This window comes from Protopterus annectens, chromosome 11.part0, assembly GCF_019279795.1.
Source record: "Protopterus annectens isolate FY-2018-M chromosome 11.part0, PAN1.0, whole genome shotgun sequence".
Lineage (NCBI taxonomy): Eukaryota > Metazoa > Chordata > Ceratodontiformes > Protopteridae > Protopterus > Protopterus annectens.
The window spans coordinates 1,428,189,622-1,428,203,320 of NC_056745.1; the positions used below are offsets into that span (position 1 = coordinate 1,428,189,622).

At 38.0% G+C, this 13,699-nt stretch overlaps 1 protein-coding gene across 5 annotated transcripts in view; it reads right to left on the reverse strand.

Annotated features, from left to right (window-relative positions):
- The window catches only part of CTTNBP2 (cortactin binding protein 2), a 1,390,380-nt gene that overhangs the window by 612,470 nt on the left and 764,211 nt on the right, over positions 1–13,699 (reverse strand). For all 5 annotated transcript variants that reach the window (XM_044088722.1, XM_044088723.1, XM_044088724.1 and 2 more), the window contains exon 5: positions 2,099–2,302. In XM_044088722.1, the coding sequence (XP_043944657.1) occupies positions 2,099–2,302 (204 nt within the window). The remainder of the gene's footprint in view (positions 1–2,098; positions 2,303–13,699) is intronic.

Sequence of the window (13,699 nt, forward strand, 5' to 3'; positions counted from 1 at the left end):
CAAACCCTGGGTGTCCGGAAAGTGTGCTAAGTAAGATCGATGAGGCCTTGCCATTTTGCAATGGCCTTCCCCCGGAACCCCGGGCACATAGTGATGTTGTGAGGACCAGATCAGGAAGAGTTATTAACAAGCCGGACCGTTTGGACCTGTGAAGATCAGGGTATAAATAACAATGTCATGGGGGTTTATAGTAATCTGAATGTGGCTAAGTGAGCATTTTGTGTCAATGTACCAAGTTCGTAGTGAAGTGGAAGAAATTGAATAGATCTGGGTTTTGTGTTAAGTGAAAAGGGGCCTTATGGAAAAGGAGATGTGGTGTATTCAATGGACTGTGTTGTCTTGCCTTAGCTAGTGCTCTTTGGGGGCGGGGGAAAGTGCATGACGCAAGGGCTGTGAGACAGGAAGTTGGTGTATTGTAATGTATGTTGGCCGGTCAATAAAGTTTGGAGTTGGTACCAACTGCACACAGTTGTCCCGCGTCTTCTTTCTAAGGTAAAAGAATACGACAACCACCAGTTCATATGAGGTCACTTTAGGGCTTCCATGTCAAACGCTGCACCACTACAGATCTTGCATGATTTTGTTTTTCCTCCAACCAGATTTATTGCTTTTCATCTCACAGATGGCTCCTATACATATGGGCTATTCTTGGCACCAATTTGTTTAAGAGCAAACACTGATACATTCCACATAGATATAGAATAAGGGGCAGGAGCTGAAACCATCTTTACTTAAGTTTTGTCTTTATGTAAAAGACCACGCTATAAGGATACCTGAGCGCACTTAACACATGAAGTTCAAGCATGCAGTCTAGCAGTTAGCACATAGGATTAAGGCTATGAGCTGTCCACAAGCAACACAACTGAAATAGTTTCCAACACAAAACTTCTTGGTGTCATAAATGAAGACAACTTTAAAACAGGATCAACCCATCGCTCAAGCCATCAAGAAAACTTACCAAGAGCTGGGTTTCTTCTACCAAAACAAAACATTTCTCACTGCCTGCACTAGGAATTACTTAGCAACATCTTATCCTCGCCCTTCACTTCTCTGTGCAGCACCCATCCTGAATAATTTTCTCTCTACCTTACAAAATAAATTAGAGGTTTGCTACAACAAAATAGCTAAGTTTGCATCCAACTTACCAAACTGTTATGCCACTGCTTGGCACTGAAGCACCTATGCAGGTTTGAACCACCTAATTACCTTATGTACTCTTGCTACCTACTAATGCTTAAAATGTTTAATTTTTTACTGTTCTTCAGTATCAAAATTTATTTTATGTGGAACTTTTTTCCCCAGGCCTCTGCTGAAAATGGGACTTGTGCTGAGTCAGACTATCCTGGTAAATAATAAACAATTTATAAATGCACACATAAATAAATAAATAAATAAAGTCTTCTGCATTATGAGTGGGGAATTTAAGAAGTTTTCAGCAATGGACAACACTGCAAAGGAGCAGTAACCTTTGCACTTTTCTGCACTGCTGTGAGATGGTGGACTTGGTGTACATATATTAGAATGGTGTGTTGGCCCCCTCCCACATGGGGGATGCAGGGGGACTTGCCCACATGCAATAAAAAGCTTATTCTGCTATTTTCTACTTTCAGTGATAATTATTTGAATTAATATCTGTCAGACAAATATAATTTCACTTATCATCATAAATCCAACGAGTGTGGAGTCAAGCTAACAAAAGAATCAAAACTTTCCTGAAAGACAGAGTTTTTCCTTCTTTATCAATGAGGGAAACTTGTATTTAGTTGCATTTCCTGGACCCCAAGCACATGTCATCTTCATGCTGTGGCACAAACGAATGTTAATCACAAGCTTTCAATCTTTCTGAAAACATATTATTTTCCATACATTCCAAATTCTGCATTTATGAATACTCACATCCCAGTAAAGAGCTCAGAAACCATTCTGCAAAACTGTTATGAAATTGTCATGTACATGCAATTTGTGGTTAACTACTTTTCAGAGATTCAGGATGTGCAATGCCAGTAGCAGTGTCAATGCCAGTAGCAGTGTCACAAAGCAGGTAATTGCTGCACACTCACAAAAAAGTGAATTATGTAATGTAAAACAGCTACCTTACCTGTGTGTCCATTCTTAGCAGCAGAATACAAAGCAGGAAAACTGTCTTCATGAATGTAGTTAATATCCATTCCTTCTTCATTAAGCAGCATTGATAATAAAGTGACATTTCCCTGGGCAGCAGCTTGCTGAAGAAGGGTGGGCCTGTCACCCAGGGGGGCAGGACCACCACTTGTTAGGGAAGGGGTTAGGGAGGAAGACCAGCCTGTGAGTTAAAGTGACAGAAGTTATAAGGGAGAAAATGTGAACACATGACCCTGTATTAAAAAAAATGTGGTACAGACTAAACCAAACACAATGCAATGTACATTATATTAACTATAAAACAACACAGCTTGTTTTATGATCAGTTTTAGCATCAAGCAGAAGCAAGATACATTGTTATATTTTGGTATGTCTAGGTAATCAAACCAAACTTTTTGTAAACATGGTTAGATTTTGGTCAGAGATAATGACATGTATGGACATTGCAGGGAATTTACTACCATAACCGTAAATAGCCTGATGAAATTTAGTCTGCTAATAACGTTCCAGTTCTTCTTCAGGTAAATATATACCCCAACATGTGTGTGTATGCACGTATGTGTGTGTATTTGTGTGCAAAAGAGAACATGAGAACATATGAATTTCTGTATGTTTGTTTTCTAGCTACCTGAATATATATACTTAACACACACATATATACATACAAATACATGTAAGTGTGTGTGTGTGTGTGTGTGTGTGTGTGTATATATATATATATATATATATATATATATATATATATATATATATATATATATATATAGGGTCTATATTATATGAATGAACGCTTAGGTTGCCGAACACCTAAACGTCGACTCCGAAACGTTGAAAGCTACAAAGTGCGAACAGCGACTTATGCAAATTTTTTTACAAGGAAAAAATTTGCTTGGCTGTCATCAAGAATTTGCCCTTTTCCCCGATGTAGAGCGATCTCAGAGTTGGTATATTTAATTAGGGTGTGTGTGTGTGTGGGGGGGGGGTATGAAGCCCCCCACTTGATTAGAGCTTGGAGGTATGTTTTGTTTTCCACTGGCCAAGCAAATTTTTACCCTGTAAAAAAATCTGCGCAATTGACCATTCGCGGTTTGTAGCTGTTGACATTTATGGGTAAACGTTTAGGTGTTTGACAACCTAAACGTTTGTTGATATAATATAGACCCTATATATATATATATATATATATATATATATATATATATTACAACAAATATCAATCTAGAAATGTACATATATGAATGTATTTTTTGCCTGTTATTGAAATTAATTTCATCTGGCTATTAGGTCTGCCACAAAAATCCACTACATATTCTTTTAAAAACAACACTATACAGAGTCAGTGCAAAATAAATGGTATACAACTGTATAATCCATGCACATACTTACTAAAACTATATGAAATAACTATTTGTACTAATAGAAAACTGTGCCAAAGACTCCAGCAAAGAAATTTAATGATGTCAATTGAGCACTGGCACTGGAAAAGTGCTGAATATTCTTTATACCCAATACATGAATGACAAGGTAAAATATATGTCCTTACTACAAAAGTTTCAATTCAGCTATTTAAACCAAAGTCTTTCCATACAGATGCAATGCTCAAATAACTCCGGATTTATGTAGGGGCTGTGAGAAATCTATTCCGTATTTTCAAATTTCTAAATGTACACAATATAATAGCTAAAGATTAATGTACTGCGTGAGAGAAGGTATGTGCTACTATATTCTTGTCCTTCACAGAAATGACACAAATGAAAACAAAAGTTAATAACATGATGTTTTCTGAAGACACATAACAACAAACATGCAGGAATCTTACTGACGTTAAAACATTGTAGACAATATAGGTAGATGTCCTTTGCATCATTACCTTAAAGTTTAGAGGACTGCATACATTGAGAAAGTGTAATTCAACACACAACATATAAAAGACTATGGGTTCCTATGAGTAAAATATTGCAAAATGGAAAATGTGAATGAATAAGTGTAGTTCTCTTAAAAAAAAAAATCTCAGGACATTGTTTTCCCACCAGAACTTATACTTTTGTTTAATCATTAAGGTAAAGCAATAGATGCAAAGAAAAGTGAAATGCTGAGAGAAAGTAGAGATCACAACACTGATGACCATAGCACTGGCATGCCAAATGCATTCCAGTTATGGGCAAGTTAAACTTAAATCACAATAGAAATCCCCCCTTTCACATTTCCTGTGAACAATACCCATCTATTTCAACATTTGCTACACTGCACAGAGAAGGAAGCACAGACTCAGAAAGAAAAGTCCTGGGAATTATGCAGGCTATGACTAAATGCTAGTCAAGGAGAGTGCATACATTGCCCCTTAGTTCTTGCCATATTGGCTAACTGGAGTCATATATGAACGGAATCACTGTGGCTTGGGCTAACACTTCTAAAACTGCACCCTTCCCTTCTGTGACATTATGCTGCTAGCTAGGCTTCACTGTAGTATAACCCTCCTCAGGAAAAACAAATACCCTAGTGTAGGGTGCCTTCAGCCTATTAGGAGAAGGAAGTACCCATCTGTTGGTTGCAGTTAGTAGTATATACAGAAGAGGTACATATGCTGCCATCATCACATAGCACAGGCCCAGGGAGAAACGGGTTAAAAGCTGACATATATCAAAAGCTGACTGATTCTTATAGGCTTCATGGCAGTAACAATGACCCATCACAGTCCTATCAAATAGCACAGAAGCCAGAACATAGTACCACTAGGTCTGAGATGACTAAAAATGAAACTGCAAAGGATGCTGCAAAGGATGCATGAAGAATGGAACTAAACATTTCTGCACTAATGGCTTACGTGAGTATGCAACAAGACACAGCTGTAGTGCAGGTCTACACACAATACATACACAGTTATAGAGATGTCACATAAAACATACAACTACATATTTGGTGTTCAAACTAAATACGCAGCTAACTGTCTTCAAATGATGAGGCCAAGGAGGGTTGTACCTTTTTCTCTGTAACTCAAACAATGATATGCACAAATACATGAATAAAATGGGTACCAGTAAACAAAGAGAATGATAGTGTTGGTTGTTTTGAAATAAATACTTGTTACAATATAAAGTTTATCCAAATGCGCAATGTGTTTTCTTATCAGCTGTTATAAATTGTGATACTTAATTCAAAAAATGCTACTTTGTTATACAGTCTGGCCAGAGAGCTTAAGGTACCAGCTCTTTCTTTAAATTTTCAAAATATTTCATCTATTGAAATAATGTTTATTATGCACATTACAGAGCCAAGTAATGTTACCTCCTTGCACCATATTCCCAACAAAATCCTTTTTTTGTGTAAAAATTTACGCAAAACAATGTACCTCATAATACAGCATCTAGTCCGGAGTCAGAGCTGTGATATATGCACACACAAATAGAAATCCACACATGTATCCACACCCATGCCTGAAATCAGATTTCATACAATGTAAAACACACACCTTGCAGTTGGTATTTCCTTCAACTCAAAGCCAGCCACATTAAGAAAGTCAGAAAGATCAGACCTATCCAATTCAGAATAAAACAACTCTTAGAAACAAATATAATATGCTCTCTAAAGAGCATTTTTGCTCGTCTGAAAAGCTGATGTTTATAATCTTATTGAGCTGCAGTTGTTAAATACAGCAATGTAGCTATAATGTTGTGAATATATATATATATATATATATATATATATATATATATATATATATATACACATATATATATATATATGTCTATCAAACGCTTATTTTAATAGTTTCAATTTGTTTTCATGCATGTCCAGATGGCTTTAGCTCTTGCTGGACTATGGGTTCTCTGTGACATCACTATACAAAACAGGAGTAATTTACAATGTCCCAAGTCACAGTGACGAGTTTTGTAAGGCACAATATTATCACACAAACTCATTGTACATCATAATTCCCTAAAGCATGTCATCTGAAATGCACATATTATAAACATTTCACTTGCATATTTCATTACACAAATGCATTACTGCTGTTTCTGAAAAAAAAGATTGGGGAATGAAAGCATGCTATGTCTGCTAACAAAAATATATGCTGGTGTATGCTTTGCTGTTATTATCCAATTTCCTTTCCTCTATGAGCTTGACATGAGCTAAAATCCACAAGAGTGGAGTAAACCCAAGCAAGACATTTTCTAATATTTGTTCCATCTCTGATCAGCAGTTTGCAATGTTTTACTTTAATTGCACACAGATGTCACCTATGGTGTGGCCGAGGTAATTTTTTTATTAAAAGATAAGACTATTTTTTATTTTGTTAGCTTCTCTATAATGCTTTCCTATAATGTGAAAGATTAAGCTGTTGTCAAAACAGCTTTGCATCAATCAAAATACAATGTTTAGGTGCCTGCCTTTGAATGACATCCATTATAAGCAGGTCCAAAAAGAGCTAAGGCAAGTATATGCAGCAATTTCACTACTTCCTCCTTTGTCATTCATGAAAGGCATAGATTTTTTATGGCCTACCTGACAAACAACATCTCAGATTTACTATTTTATCTAATTTCAGGAACACCACTGCTCTCACTGCAAAACAAGTACGAGAAATTATTTTTTTTCAGGTGACATCAATAAGAAGGAACAAGAAATGCTATTTTTGGATTAGAGTCCAAAACAGTTTCACTTGTATGCTTTTCAACTAAATCAGCATTTCAGAATTCAGACTGAAACAATGCTGAAAGAGCAAGGCACTTACTTTAGGTACATCGAAAGTCATTGAGGGTCACCATGCAAGTACATCAAAAGTCATTGAGGGTCACCCTGCAGGTACGTCAAAAGTCTATGAGGGTCACTGTGCAGAAAAACAAAAGTCTATGAGGGTCACTGTGCAGGTACATCAAAAGTCAGTGAGGGTCACTGTGCAGGTATGTCACAAGTCTATGAGGGTCACTGTGCAGGTACATCAAAAGTCTATGTGCAGGTAAGTCACAAGTCTATGAGGGTCACTGTGCAGGTACAGCAAAAATCTGCAAGGGTCACTGTGTAGGTACGTCAAAAGTCTATGAGGGTCACCGTGCAGGTACATCAAAAGTCTATGAGGGTCACTGTGCAGACACGTCAAAAGTCAATAAGGGTCACTGTGCAGGTATGTCAAAAGTCTATGAGGGTCGCCATGCAGGTATGACAAAAGTCTATGAGGGTCAATGTGCACAAACACCAAGTCTCGGACCAGAAAGTTCAGACAGCTCACTACAACCATTGGTTGACGTTGTGACTATACAATATAAGAAAACAGCACCATTACAGGCGTACATTACACAATGACACTGTAGTCTTCTACTCCACTTTGTGAGGAGAAAAGACCATCAGAAACTGAATAACAGCAGTTACATTTACCTTTAAAGTTTTATCAGTAGTTTTGCTGCATTTTTGGCTTCCTGCAGCTAACTAGGTGCTCACGGGGCAGCTCCTCTTCCATGACACCTGCTGAACCTAACTTAACCACACGTGGACTAACTTGGACCCATTTTTAGGGGTGGTAGGGAGATGAAGATTTCTTGGGGCCACATCATACTGCTCCTGGAGTCCATCCTGTATGTGTCCCCTTACCATCTCAGGCAATGGACTGTACTGGACTAAGCTTGTGTATTATACACACCTCTGCATGCCGCAGCCCTGACCTCTGTCGCAGCACCCTCTATGGGTCCTCTGCCTCCACGAGGGATCAACCACAAATTGGAGTCAGTGTGTACACACATATCCCCATCCCCCGGGCAGGATCAGCACATCCATTCTCCCTGCCTGTGCCAGCAAGGGCCCGATTTACTAGTCAGACTCAGGTCTTTTTGTTCATAGTCCAGTGCTTTATTCTGTACCACCACCATAACATATCATAATTTTACCAGTATGGTACAGTTTAAGACCAACAATTTATCACTATTTTCATATATATTTTTTTCTATGTTTACAACAAGAAATACACTTACAAGGTTTACTAGCATCCTTGCAGGCTTACCATGAGAATGTTAAATAGGTGCCAAAATGCTTACGGTGGAGTTAAAATATGCACCGTAGTGTTAACACAAGCATATCTGTCTGCATATTTTGACATATGAAGCCAATTCATAGCTTGTTTCTATTGCATTCAGACAAAAGTGGCAGTTCTATTCTAGTGTTTTCAGAATGCATTTTAATGCAGCAGCATTAGCATTACAGGGAGAAAACAAATAAATGCCATGTTGGTCCACTAACAGAAAACACAAAGACACTAGAGCACACACGTGTTGTAATACGCTTTATTGGACTAACCATTAGAACAAGCACACTCATCCATCTACCTACTTAACTGAATAAAAACTACTAGAAAATTCAACAAGGTGTCTTTTTTCCTCCCATAGGGAGGGTATCAGAGAGACAGCCTCCTAGATCTGCTAGCTAAAGTGATTTTATCTGGACTAATCATTTTTACTCTGTTTCTTGTTAGTTCCTGTTAACCTCTGGGTCACAGGTTGGATACCAGACTTCATTCCAGCCCTCTGGATTACCTCTGTTTCCTATATCATAAAGATGTACTATAGGTGAACTGTCATTTCTCTAAATTATCTGTAGGCATGTATGCAATCAAGAGTGTGTGTGTGTGTGTGTGCATCCTTTGTTAGGCTGGTACCTGTTTAAGTTTTGCAGCCAGTGAGTGTCATCTCCAGCTCCCCTGTGACACATGACGCTGCATCTGAATCAAATAGGGCAGTTTTTGTGGAACAGTCACTATTTCAGACTGTAGCTACACACTAATGAAAGAAACAAGATTATTACTAACCTCTGGAGAAAAGAGCTGTTGTACATAAAACAGGTATGGCTACTGGACAGCATAGTGGTGCAGCGGTAGTATTGCTGCCTCATAGCAAGAGGTTCTGTGGTTCGCTTCTTGGCTGGGCTGCATTCTGTGTGGAGTCTGCACGTCCTCCCTGCATTCGTGTGTATTTTGTCTGGTTTCCACCCACGTTAGAAAGAAATGCGTCTGGAGTGTTTCTCCCCGGGCCTCTGCTGAAAATTGGTTTCGTTCCAAGTCGGTCTTTCCCAGTTAACAAATAATAAATAAATTACTTTCAACTTGCAATGGCTTTTAATTGCATTCTGTGCTGTTTCTTATAGTGATGTCAGAAGCAAAACACCATAGTACTTCCTGGTCTGCTAAACAATTCCACATCTACCCATCAGTTGTCAGCAGCTCTAGTCTTCTAACTGTGAAAAGTAACTGCAGATGGATAATGCTAAAGTAACAATGTCAGGAAGAAAAGAGTTAATTTATACACACATTTCAAAAGGAACAGGGCAGATACTGAGAGAATGACAGCACATATAAAGAAACAAATGTTTACACAGCTACTTAAAAACAATACTGTTTAACTGATGCATTTTAGACAACGTACTTTGTATTGGGTGTACATTTTGCTGTGCCTGGACAACAAACGACTGTAGAAAGGGTTAGAAGTATGCAGAAAATACCAACTGCACAGTGCAGACTTTGCTTTTTGGCATTCAGTGGTTAATTAGCAGCATTCATAAAAGTTTGCAAAGCATGCAGTGATAAAGGGCAAAGGGATAGAAATACAGCACGTGGCGTCAGTCTTACAGTGAGGAGCTGGTTAACTTCAGTACCCACCCAGTGACTTCCCCTCCAGGACTCTCAAGCCAACCAGAAGCAGGACCAGAAAAAATAAATACAGATCAGAAATCAAGACTAAAAGGGCACAAGAAAACAACACAAAATAAAAACGGACGACAAGAAGATAAAAAGATTTCAAAAATTACACTCAGCTTGTCCATTTTATGCCCCTCATTTAAGAAATGTGTTATTTTTTCTTAAACAACAAACAGAAAAAAATGAAAATTATTAATGTTTAAAATTTAAAAATAAACAACCTTTTTTAAAGAACCAATGGCTCAGGTAACATCTCACCAAAACCACTAACATGGGAAAAATATGTGTGTGTGTGTGTGTGTGTGTGTGTGTGTGTGTGTGTGTGTGTGTGTGTGTGTGTGTGTGTGTGTGTGTGTGTGTGTGTTTATGTGTGTGTGTGTATGTGTGTGTGTGTGGGGGGGGTGGGAGGCAAACTCATGGGTTCCCAAAAGATAAACCGTTTTGTAATAAGAAGGTAAGCTTTTCCTTTTGACTGAAACTTTACCAGAATCAGGTTGTAAAATTATGATCACATCAACCAATAAAATTAACAAGAATAAAGCATGTATTCTTCAAGCAGACCATTGTGTAACAGTTGCAACTAGCATAGAATAATTACATTTTCCATCATAAACACTTATTCCAATTTTTTTTCTCGGCATTCTAAAATAGGCCTCTATTCAGAATTTTAACTTAAAAATATAGGCTTCTACAAGTACTTGAGTCAAAATGCTCAAAGACCACTATCTTACTTGAGTGCCTTGTGGATTACCCAAATGCATTATTTGAGAATGAGACCAGTAAGTGCAGTAGCTGTGGTGAGGAAGTGAGAGAGGGTGGGAGTGTCAATTATGGCAATGGTCATGGAGGGGGTTTTAAATTTAGGGAGTGGGAGTTTTAGGGTTAGAGGGTGAGAATGGGGTTTAAAGTTTAGCAAGTGGGAAGTGAGTCTTGGGGTTGGTGACAGAAAGACAGAGAAAGTATGGTGTTTCAGGGTTCGAGTTTGGGTTCTACTTTGTAGCATAGGGTTTTGGATGGGCTAAGTAGTTGCAGGAGATCAATTAAGTGGGAGTTAGGTTGTCTTTTTGAGCGAATGGTAGCAAGCATGTGTGTAGCGAGCATATAGTACACAAGCACTTGCAGTAGACCCTTAAATATTCACCTATACCAGGGAGTGGTAAGCTTCTAAGCACATTTGTAATTCTTAATTTTTAACAGAACCACTAACATACAGCACTATTAGAAAACTACCCATAATTTTTTTGCAATGACTGCAGTTTTCATCTTGCTATCTGCTCACAGTCCACACTGATAATGATACTATATTTTTGACTAAAATGCTGAAGCCACTTATATGTCTGAGTAAATCCAGTAAAGGACTGGAACAGTTTAACAAAACTGATGAAGTGTAAGGTAAAAAAAAAACAGAGAAATAATTTTTCAAGTGATTTATTTTATACTTGGTTTTTGTCAATCAGACTATGTTTTAGGTCTTGATCACAAGAAGCCTGAACTAAAACTGGCAACCAGATAAACTTTTCAGCGACAAAGAAAATTGAACGGCAGGTGCAAAAAGAGGTGAAACTGTCCCCATTCACATGGTTGAGGCAGTGACCACAATGTTTTGTTGTATACAGCTGAGAACCCTTCCTATTGATGGTTCATTTTGTATGAACTACAGGCTAATACATAGCTACAACACATGAGGTCCAGGAGACCACTTATGAGCCTAGCTCAATTTTCCAATTGCAACAAAGAGCTGTCTGGTTAAGTGACATGCTCAAGGTCACAGAATAGGCAAATGAAGTCTGCGAGAATCAAACCCTGATACACAGAAAGCAGACTGTTAACAGCTCATAGACTTAATCCTCTGTACTAACAGCCAGACTAATCCTTTGCATTAAATGGACAACTTATATGCCAACTGAAATATATGAGAAGTTTGAATAATCTGCTTACCTAAAATGTTTAGTACGTTCAATGGAGGTGAATTCAATAATTCCATCAAAGTTTAAGTGATTTAACTGCCTGCTTATAAAATGTAAAACACACCTCTACACATTTATTGGCGTCTATTTTAATGAAGATTGTGCAACTATCACTATTTTTAGAGATTCATATTCTTTGTATTTGAGGAATTTTTTAATTAAATTTTACTAATAAAGGTATTGTAGGGGAGGGGGCTAGCAGGTTTATTGACTGGTTTACAAACTCAGTTTTCAGAAAAACAGGCAAAGCTAATTAGATTTTTGTTCTAATTTGTTCAAGATGGAGTACACAAATGAATACCAACACTGCTTGTAATGTTGGACTAGAGAAGGCATTTACTTTGCAACCAGTGCCAACATCACTCATCCATAGGCTTCTCCAAAAACTTAAACCTTGTACTCCATCAGCTGACCTCCTCCCAGCTGAATATCTGCAGAAAGCAGATAGTGCACTAGCTTACCCTATTTCCATCTGAATAAACAGAACTATTATAGAATGTACCATCCCTTCTCTTTGGAAAGTTTCACATATAATTCCATTGCATAAGGGTGGTAACTCAACTGAACTCACTAACTTTCGACCCATTGCCATGCTCTCTCCTTTAGCAAAAATCATGGAGAAATGTATCCACCAGCAGCTACTCGAACATCTCCTACAAAACAAGCTACTGGCTGACTGCCAGCATGGCTTTAGACCATTCCACAGCACTACAACTGCTCTTCTATCCTTCTCTGACTGTATTAATAGAAATCGAAATAACAACCTGCTTTCCTCTGCTCTCTTTATAGATCTCTCTAAAGCCTTTGACATGGTTAATCATCAGTTAATGTTAGATACACTACAATCACTTTCCTTAGATACTCAGGCAGTCAAATGGTTTAAGTCTTATCTAGCTAACAGACAACAGGCAGTCCTCTGGGACAACAAACTATCTACTCAGCTCCCAGTCACTCTGGGTGTCCCAGAAGGCTCTATTCTGGGACCTCTCCCCTTTTCTATTTTCATTAATGATCTAAAAACTACCCTACCCCATACCACTTACATACAATATGCTGATGACTCAACTTTAATTTGTGCCGCAGCCTCTTCAGCTGAACTCCAGTCCAGTACCCAAAGAGTACTTACCTTAGTTGAAAACTGGTTCCATCAACGCTGTCTCCTCCTTAACCCAAAAAAAACTAAACTGTTGCTATTCACTCCCACACAGAAGTCTACCCATATTAATTTTACAATTACATCAAATAATAGTACTGTAATAGCACCCAACACAACCACCAAAGTCTTAGGTATAACAATTGATCATAATCTTAACTATGACAATCACATAAACTTAACTATCAAAGCAGTTAATAAAAAACTTGGTTTCCTTTACAGACTTAAAGCCTTTCTTACACCCTCTGCCAGGACTACTATTGCTCAAACCCATCTAATCTCCACCCTACTCTATGCCTCCCCCATATATACCAACCTATCTAAAACTAATCTAAACAAACTGGCATCCTCCTATAACAACATCGCCAGATTTGCCACTGGCTCTCCTTTTAGAACCCACCACTGCCAAAATCTGAAACAGCTAGGATGGCTGGAATTTCAAAACCAGGTTCTTTTTCAACAACTTACTATCACTCACAAGGTCCTGTACCATCCCACTAAAACTCCTGTACTCTGTAATCTTATTAGTCCTTATACAAATCTCAAAACTCTACACTCAGCAAATAAGCTACTAGCTGCCACCCTTAAATCCAATAACAAATCTGGTGATTGCCTGTTTACTAACTTTGTTGGAAATACTTGGAAAAGACTTCCAAAAGACCTAACTACCCTTATATCTACCCCACTGTTTAAGAACCGACTAAGAGTTTTCCTTAAATCCCAATGGTTATGTACTTGTTCTAAACCTGACTGACATCCTCTCCCCTTGCTAAAATACCT